A 10019-nucleotide genomic window follows, 5' to 3' on the forward strand; every position below is an offset into this window, starting at 1 on the left:
AGGGTATAGGCCCGAAACGTCAGCCTTCCTGCTCCTCTGATGCTGCTTGGCCTGCTGTGTTCATCCAGCTCTACACCTTGTTATCTCTGTAGTTAAGAGAACGTCTGTTGAAACTTCAGAATCAGTGAGCTCTGCAAGGCCAGAAAAGAGAGTTCACATCCCATCCAAAGGGAGGGACAGTCTGAGTCAGGATGTATTTTGGGGATTTTGGAGCAGCATGGGAGTCCAGGGAAGAGGTGCTTTTTGTTTGCTTGATTGATTCATAGCCTGTTAACGGGATAAATTGTAGCCCAGGAATGGGGGCTCAACAAAGCAAAGAGTGACATCACAGGAAACCCACACTGTCGAGACAATCAGTGGGAATCAGAGTCTCAGAGCAGAGCCTGTGGGCAAGGACCTTGCACCAAGTGAAAAACATCTTCATTCTGAACAGGGAGAAACAATCAGGGTGAAGTCACAGGGAAGCAGTGAGATGATTGGCTGCTTAGGAACCACATTTAGGGACTGAGTGACTAGTATCGGGAGGGAGACAGTGTGTGAAGTCTTTATCTTTGTCGGTTGCAGTTTGTTAGGAGAGGTGACAAATTTGATTTGGTGAGTAATGGGTAAGGTTAACTAATTTGTTCCTACTTTATTGTTTATAGATGTAAGGATCACAATGGCAGGAGAATTTGGTCCCATGAAATGTTCCTCCCACAATACGTGGGAAATCAGGGACAGTTCCAGTATTCCATTATTGACAAAGAAAACCATCACTGCAGCAATGAGGGAGGATGTCCTAGAAGGCTCTTCAAATGAGGCCATTTGTGTAGAGCTTAGAAATAGAATAAAGGGGTGACTACTTTGCTGGGATTATATTACAGGTCTCCCAACAGGCAGAGGGACATAGAGAAGCAGATATATTGGCAAATCATAGAGAGGGGAGAAGGGAAGGGGGTTATAGTAGTGGGGGATTTCACCTTTGCTAACATTAACTGGGATCGCCTTAGTGAGAAAGAATTAGAAAGGATGGAATTTATAAAGTGCATCCAGGACAGCTTTTTGAGCCATTACATAGATAGTCTGATTAGAGATGGGACAGTGCTAGACCTAATCCTAGAGAATGAAGTGAGTCAATATTTTGAAGTGTCAGCGGAAAAGATTATGGTCAATATCCCCAAAATCTGTGCGTTTTAAAGGCAGTATAGGAAGGGGATAAGGATAGTGCAGAAATTAGGGGTCAAAATTAGGGGAAGATCAGTATCAATATCATTTGACAGGATCTGGCAAACATAGACTGGGTACAACAATTTGCAGCCAAGTCTATATTTGGAGACCTGGAATCTTCTAGAAGTGGTATAGTGATGGTTCAGGGCCAGCGTATTCCTCTAAAAGTGAAAGACAAGGGCAGTAGGTTGAGGGAAACCTTGGATGTTAAGGGATATTGAGAGTTTGAAAAAGAAAAAGAAACTATGTGATGGTACAGAGCATTAAAATCAGAGGAGGCCCTTCAGGAGTACAGGAAGTGTAGGGGGGTTCGTCAGACACTGATCCTGTCTGGCTAATTTAACTGAGTGCTTTGAAAAGGTGACTAATTATATTGATGAGGGTAATGCAGTTGATGTAGTTCACATGGACTTCAGTAAGGCCTTTTTGACAAGATCCCACACGGAATGATGATCCAAAAGCCCATGGAACCCAAGGCAAGTAGGCAAACTGGATCCAAAATTTGTTTGCAAATAGCAGGCAAAGGGAAGAATTGTTTTTGTGAATGGAAAGCCGTGACCAGTAATGTAGCACAGAGATCAACACTGGGAGCCTTAACAATTTGGATGTGAATGTAGAAGGTATAATTAGTAAGTTTGCAGATGACACATAAATTGATAGTGTTGTTGATAGTGAGGAGGACAGTCTCAGGCTATAGTCTGATATCGATCAGCTGGTAAATTGGGCAGAGCAATGGCAGATGGAATTTAATCCAGATAAGTCTGAGGTGATGCAATTTGGGAGGTCTAATACGGGAAGGATTTACACAATGAATGATAGGATCCCAGGGAATACTGAGGAATAAAGGGACCTTGGTGTACGCGTCCATTGATCCCTGAAGTGTCGACACAGGTAAACAGGGTGGTGAAGAAGCCGTAACCTACAGATAAGACACAGAGCAGTAAATCAAAGGGACAGCACAGTGCCACAGTGGTTAGCACTGCTGTCTCACAGCTCCAGGGACCCGAGTTCAATTCCAGCCTTGGGTGACTGTCTACATGTTCTGCGTGGGTTTCCTCCAGGTGCTCTAGTTTCCTCTCACAGTCCAAAGATGTGTAGTTTAGGTGGATTGGCCTTGCTAAATTGCTTCATAGTGTCCAAGGATATGCAAGTTAGGTGGGTTAGCCATGGTGAATGTGGGGTCTGGAGCGGGGTATGCTCTCCAGAGGGTCGATGCAGACTTGGTGGGGCAAATGGCCTCTTTCCACACTGTATGGATTCTATGATTCTTGTAGTGTCACGACCAGAACTGTACACAATATTCCAAATGTGGCCTAACTAAAGTTTTGTACAGCTGCAACATGACTTGCCAAGACTTGGCATGCTTGCCTTCATTAGCCGGGTGTACGAGCAAGGAAATCTTGTTACAACTTTATGAAACATTGGTGTTTATCTTTGACCCTCATAATTTTCTACATCTAATCATGTTCCCTCTGCTCTATGGTAAGCAGCCCCAGTCTGACCAATCTCTCTTCATAGTTAAAACTCTCCAGCCAAGGCACCTCCTCTGCACCCTCTCCAGTGCTATCACATCCATCCTGAAATGTGGATTCCAGAACTGTATACAATACTCCAGCTGCAGCCTAACCAATGTTTTATCCAGTTCCAGAGAATTTATCCAGAGAATTGATAGGGCAGGTGGACATGATCTGTATAGACTTCAGTAAGGTGTTCGACCATGTTCTTCACGGTAGACTGATTAGCAAGGTTAGATCACATGGAATACAGGGAGACCTAGTCTTTTGGATACAGAACTGGTTTGAAAGTAGAATACAAACAGTGGTGATGGAGGGTTGCTTTTCAGACTGGACCAACTGTGTGCCATGAGGATCGGTGCCGGGTCCACTGTTTTTCATCATTCATACAAATGATTTGGATATGAACATAGGAGGTATGGTTAATAAGTTTGCAGATGACACCAAAATTGGAGGTATAATGGACAGTGAAGAAGGTTACCTCAGAGTACAATGGGATCTTGATCAGATGGACCAATGGGCCGAGGAGTGATAGATGGAGTTTAATTTAGATAAATGTGAGGTGCTGCATTTTGGAAAGGAAATCAATGCAGGACTTATACACTTAATGGTAAGGTCCTAGAGAGTGTTGCTTAACTAAGAGGCACTGGAGTGCAGGTTCAAAGTTCCTTGAAAGTGGAGTGGCAGGTAGATGGGATAGTGAAGATGGCATTTAGTATGCATGTCTTTATTAGTCAGTGCATTGAGTATAAGAGTTGGGAGGTCATGTTGCGGCTGTATCGGACATTCGTTAGGCCACTTTTGCAATACTGTGTGCAATTCTGGTCTCCCTGCTATAGGAAAGATGTTGTGAAACTTGAAAGTGTTCGGAAAGATTTACAAGGATGTTGCCAGGATTGGAGGGTTTAAGCTACAGGGAGAGGCTGAATAAGCTGGAGCTATTTTCCCTGAAGTGTCAAAGGCTGAGGGGTGATCTTATAGAGGTTTGTAAAATCATGAGGGGTATGGATAGGGTGAATAGACAAGGTCTTTTCCCTGTGGTGGGGGAGTCCGAAACTAGAGGGCATAGGTTAAGAGGGGAAAGATTTAAAAGGGATCGAAGGGGCAACTTTTTCATAAAGAGTATAGTGTGTGTATGGAATGAGCTGCCAGTGGAAGTGTTAGAGGCTAGCACAATCACAAAATTTAAAAGGCTTCTGGATGGGTATATGAATAGGGAGGATTTAGAGGGATATGTGCCAAAAGGTGGCAAATGGGATTAGATTTATCTAGGATATCTGATAGGCATGGTTGAGTTGGACCAAAGGGTCTGTTTCTGTGCTGTATATCTCCATGATTCTATGACTATACCATATGCCTTCATAACTACTTTATCCACCCGATACCTTAAGGGACCAGTGGACACGCACACCAAGGTCCCTCTGATCCTCGGTGTTTCCCAGGGTCCTATTGTTCATTATACATTCCCTTGCCTTGTTGCCATCATGTACTCCTCCTGCTCCAGTTTCCCTCCACAGCCCAAAGCTGTGCAGGTTAAGGTGGATTGGCCATGCTAAATTGCCCACAGTGTCCAGGGTGAGATATGCAGGAATAGGGGAGGGGGTGTCCTTCATATACCTGGCCATTGAAGACGAAGTGTGTGGTAAGGCATAAGTATAGTAATATGAACAAATTAATGGAACACCCATGGGTTCACCTATCTCGGGGATCATAGCGGAAGCAAAGATTGGAGCTCACAGTCCTACCCCACATCCGGCCTAACCTATGGGTTAGATATGTGGACGATACCTTCGTGGTCATTAAATGAGCAAAGTTGGAAGAAACACAGCACCTAATTACCAGCATGTTCACCAGGGATCAAGTTCACCAGGGAAGATGAGAACAATAATCAACTCCTGTTTCTAGACATAATGGTGGAATGAACAAACAATGTGGAATTCCTGACCAGCGTACACAGAAAGACTACACACACAGATCAAATCCTGTATTACAACAGCAACCACCACAGCATCCACAAACAGAGCTGTGTCAAGACTCTGTTTAAACGAGTGATAACCCACTGCGACACCCTGGAGTAGCACAAAAATGAAGAGGAATACCTAAACAGAGTCTTTGCAAACAAGGGTTATCCTAATAGCTTTGTCTGCTGATGCCTTGCAAACAAACAACACCAAGAAGACACTATACGCCCCAACACACTAGCCACCCTATTCCATGTTAGAAACACATCAGAGCTGACTATAAGACTCCTATGACCTCTTGGAATAAGGATAGCACACAAACCAACAGCCCCACACTTCACCAGTTGCACTCAAAGACAAAAGACCCCATACACACAATGAGCAGGACAACTGTGATACATAATAATTCCATGCAGCAACTGCGAGGTACACTACATAGGACAAACGGGCAGGAAACTCGCCACCAGGATACATGAACACCAAATTGCAGCAAAACAGCATGACCAACTCTCCCTCGTTTCAATACACTCTGACATAGAAGGACATCAATTTAACTGGGACAAAGTTCCAGTATTTGGACAAGCAAGACAAAGACAAGCACGAGAATTCCTGGAGGCCTGGTTTTCAACCACCGATGCAGTTGACAAATATGTTGAAATAGACCTCATCCACATACCACTATGGTACAAGACTGGAAACAAGGCTGTTCACCATGACAGACCGGACCATATGAATTCAGGGCAGGACAGAACAACAGCGTTTCAACAGAGGCTACACAGCACTGACGATGTCACCTAGAAGGGAGATGAAATGTTTGCATGAAAACCAGTCAGCTTAGCGAACCAACCAACAACTCCAACCGCAACCCAAGCTACAGATCTTCATTAAAAAGATATTGATAGGTTAAGTAAGTGGGATAAAATTAGCAAATCAAGTATAATGTGGGAAAATATCAAGCTGTTCATTTTGGAATGGAGAACAGAATATTATTTAAATAAATAAAAACTGCAAAAAGCTGCAACACAAATGAACTTGAGGGTACTTGTGCATAAAACATAGAAAGCTAACACACAGAGGCAACAGGTAATCAGGAAGGCTGATGGAATATTGGCCCTTATTTCAAGGGGTTTGCAGTATAAAAGTTGGGAAGTCTTACTGCAACTGTACAAAGTGCTCGTGAGACCACGTCTGGAGTATTATGAGCAAGTCTGGACCCCCTATTTAAGGAACTATTAGATGATATTAGGGCACTGTGCACATACTGTGTTAGCATACTTTACATACAATGTGCTTTGAGTGTAGTGTACACTTTGTTTTACGCAGGAGTAATTGAAGACATTGGCAGGAGAATAAAAAACAGAACATGGTTTCAGTGGTGAGAGATTGCAGAGCTCTGAGATGCAGGAGGACTTAGGGGTCCTAGTGAATGAATCATTAAAGGTTGATATACAGGGCATTAGGACAACAATAGCATGTTTTATTTTACTGGGGATTTGAAAACCAAAGTTGTGAAGTTATGCTTCAGTTATTGGTGAGATTACATCTGGAGTACAGTATACAGTATTAGTCTCCCTATTTCAGGGAGAATGTGAATGCGTTGCAAGCAGTTCAGAGAAAGTTACTAGACTGTGGTGAGGTGGGTGTTGTCTTATAAGGAAACGTTGGACAGGCTAGGCTTGTATCCTCTGGAGTTTAAAAGAGTAGGATGACTTGATTGAAACACACAAGATCCTGAGAGATCTGGTCAATGTGGAAAAGGTTTCCTCCTGTGGGAGAATCTGGAACTATGGGTTACTGTTTAAAAATCAGGGGACAACCAATAGGAAAGGAAATGAGGTGAAACATTTTCTCTTCAAGGGTGGTGAGCCTTTGGAACTCTTTTCCTGAAAATGTGGCAGGTACAGAGTCCTTAATTATTTTTAAGGTGGAGATGTATAGATTCTTGCTAAGTAAAGGGGGTGAAAGGTTACCAGGGAATGAAGAATGTGGATTTGAGGCTACAAAGATCAGTAATGAGCTTATTAAATGGCAGAGCAAGCTTGAGGGACTAATTGGTGTACTCCTTCTTCTTTTTTATATGGTTCGTCCTTCAGAGTGTCACACTGTCTCTGTTATCATGATGCCTGTGTAGTATCAGACTATCCCTCCTTCTGCAAGTTAACTGAGTTATGTCCCACTCACCAGCCATCACTGTCGCTGATTTTTGGATTGAACTTTTCTGCTGAGTTCTCAGAGAAGAGCTGATCGTCTGGTGTCAACGGTGGGATTGGGATGTTGTACAGCGGATGTTGAAACAGTGCTGTCAGTTTAGAGATGTTTGACTTTAAGTGCTCGCTCTGAGGCTTACTATCCATACTAAAGCCTGACTGTGTATGTTTCTTTTGATGGAATGCCTGGCTCTTGCCATTTGAATCCACCACCATTTCTAGGGATTGAGATCTGCGGCTTGATGTCCTGGTGCTGGCATAATTCTGAAGTTCTCGGTTTGTCTTTGACAGCTTGCTCTTCGTCACTGGTTGGTTCGGGAGCAGAGGAATGTTCTGGCCAGCAGTCTGTGGGTGATGAGCACACTTTTCTTGACCACTCAGCTCCTGAATGGGCAGCAGAGCAATCAAGACATGCAGTACCAGGCTGATCACAATCAAAAGCAAGAGCGTTAACCTGGGCCTCCAGAACGTCATCATTGGCAAACTCTTCAGAGTTCCAGATCTTCAAAATTCCAGTTCTGAATCTCGATGATGAATCTGTGAGTTGCTATTGAAATCTGGTTTACCAGTACTGAAAGACAGTCCTTGATTCACATAGCGACTGACTAACCCCTTGGCTGCACAGTTGGGTTTGTTCACAGGAGTTCTGATCACTATGACCGTTCTGGCTTATCACACAGCAAACAGGGGTCAGTCAATGTCCAAAGGTGTCCTGGAAGCAGCCAGAGAGACTATGCTTCGTGTCAGGCTCCTCATAACTGTAGATAAGGACAGATTCAGGAACGGGCCAACAGTTTCACATCAATACTTTGTTCAATATTCATCAAATAAGCTCAGGATCACATGACTTCATGGAAGGAGTAGCATGTTCACTTGATCCAGGATTGTAGTTACTCCAAAACCTGCCCTTACCCAACATACAGCACCTGAAATCCCCATCAAACTCTTCTAAGACAGAAACAGCACAAAGTTAGATACTGAGTACAACTCCCTCTACGTTGTCCCCAGACAATCCCGGGACAGGGATCGCATGGATTTAGATATACAGTAAAGCTTCCTTTACTCTTTTAAATTGAAAATAAAACTCCCTCAACACTATCACCATCAAACACTCCCAGGATAGGTACAGCATTGGATTAGCTACTTACTAAAGCTTCCTCTACTCTTTTAAACTGAAAATAAAACTCCCTTTACACTGTCCCCATCAAGGATTTGACAGAGTAAAGCATTGTCTAAACTGTCCCCACCAAATATTTGCATGTTAGGGACAGCACAGGGTCATATACAAAATATAACATTTTCTACTCTGTCCCCATCAAACACTCCCAAGTCAGGAGCAACTTTTTAAAAATCTATCCCGGTTATCTAGATGATTTGGGAGTGAAACTTTATTTGAATCCAGAGAGCCGCACTGAATTGGTCTTTAATTCAAACTATGAATGGAGGAAAGTGCTACATGTGAGAATCCCCCACTCACCCATTACCACCAACGGAAAGTGCAGGAGGGCATGCCAGGAGCAGCACCAGGCATACCTAAAACTGAGAGGTAACAGGTGAAGCTACTGAACAGGACTACCTGCATGCCAAACAGCATATGCAGCAAGTGATAGACAGAGCTCGGCGATCCCACAACCAATGGATCAGATCTTAGTTCTGTAGTTTTATCACATCCAGTCGTGAATGGGGTGGACAATTAAACAACTCACTGAAGGAGGAGGCTCCATAAATATCCCCATCCTTAATCATGGAAGAGCCCAGCACATCAGTGCAAAAGATAAGACTGAAGCACTTGCAGCAATCTTCAGCCAGAAATGTCAAGTGGATGATCCATTTCAGCCTCCTCCAGTGATCTGTAGCATTGCAGATGCCAGTTTTCAGCCAATTCAATTCACTCCATGACATCAAGAATTGGCTGAAGCCACTGGATAGCACAAAGGCTATCAAGCCCAATAACATTCCAGCAATTGTACTGAAAACATGTGCTCCAGACCTTCCGTACCCCTAGCCAAGCTGTTCCAATCTGCCTAACAATATGGAAAAATTGCCCAGGGGTGTCCTGTTTACACAAAGCAGGACAAATCCAACGTATTTACTATTATCAGTCTACTCTCAATGTGATGGAAGTTGTCACTAACAGTGCTATCAAGCAGCACCTACTCAGCAATAACCTGCTCAGTGCCACCCAGTTTGGGTTCCACCAGGGAAACTCAGCTCCTAACCCCATTACAGCATTGCCTCAAACATGGATATGAGGGCTGAAGAGATGACATGAGACTGACTGCTCTTGACATCAAGTTCACACTTGACCAATTGTGGCATCAAGGAGCTCTTGTGAAACTGGAATCAATGTGAACCAGGTGGGAAAGCTCTCTGCTGGTTAGAGTCATACCTGGAAAAGGGAAGATGGTTATGATTATTAGAAATCAGCTGTCTCAGTTCCTCAGGATAGAGTCCTCAATCCAACCATCTTTATCTGTTTCACTTTCCACTATCATAAGGTCAGAAGTAGGGATATTCATTAATGATGATTGTACAATATTCAGCATCATTCACAAACCCTCAGATACTGAAGCAGTCCATGTTAATATGCAGAAAGACCTGGACAATATTCAGTCTTGACCTGGTATGTGGTAAAAAACATAAGTAACATCCAGGACAAAGCAGCCCACTTGATGCCATCCAATCCACCACCTTGAACATTCACTCCCTGCACCATCAATGCTCAGTAGCAGCAATGTGTACCATCTACAACACGCACTGCAGATATTCACCAAAGTCCTTAGACAGCACATTCTAAACCTGCGACCTCTACCACGTAGATGGACAAGGACAGTAAGGGAACATTTTTACGATCCTAAGTCACTTGTGACTTTAATTTTTGCACTGGAACTATAGGCTAGCTTCTTCCTGAAGCTATTTATACCTGAGCTTAAACATACTCAGGCTTTAACTAACCTCTTCAGAGGTTTATCCCAACACCTCTGTTCTGAGATTAACACAAACTCCTCACACTAGTTCACTATATAGCCTTCCTTTCCCAGGACACAGCTATTCTCATCCAAGAACTTCACAGGACTGCCCCAAATCCCAAAGTGAACAAAAAACAACTCTCTGCAAGCTATGGATATTAA

The 10019-nt window shown here is 43.4% G+C and overlaps 1 protein-coding gene across 1 annotated transcript in view; it reads right to left on the reverse strand.

Moving 5' to 3' along the window:
• LOC109916335 (extracellular serine/threonine protein kinase FAM20C-like) overlaps window positions 1–7362 on the reverse strand; it is a 38534-nt gene extending 31172 nt beyond the window's left edge. The window contains exons 1-2 of the mRNA XM_048617327.1: window positions 6863–7362; window positions 2067–2125 (exon numbers count right to left, since the gene is read on the reverse strand). Coding sequence (XP_048473284.1) covers window positions 2067–2125; window positions 6863–7362 — 559 coding nt within the window. The remainder of the gene's footprint in view (window positions 1–2066; window positions 2126–6862) is intronic.
• Window positions 7363–10019: the final 2657 nt, after the last annotated feature.

This window comes from Rhincodon typus, chromosome 37, assembly GCF_021869965.1.
Source record: "Rhincodon typus isolate 14 chromosome 37, sRhiTyp1.1, whole genome shotgun sequence".
Taxonomy (NCBI): Eukaryota; Metazoa; Chordata; class Chondrichthyes; order Orectolobiformes; family Rhincodontidae; genus Rhincodon; species Rhincodon typus.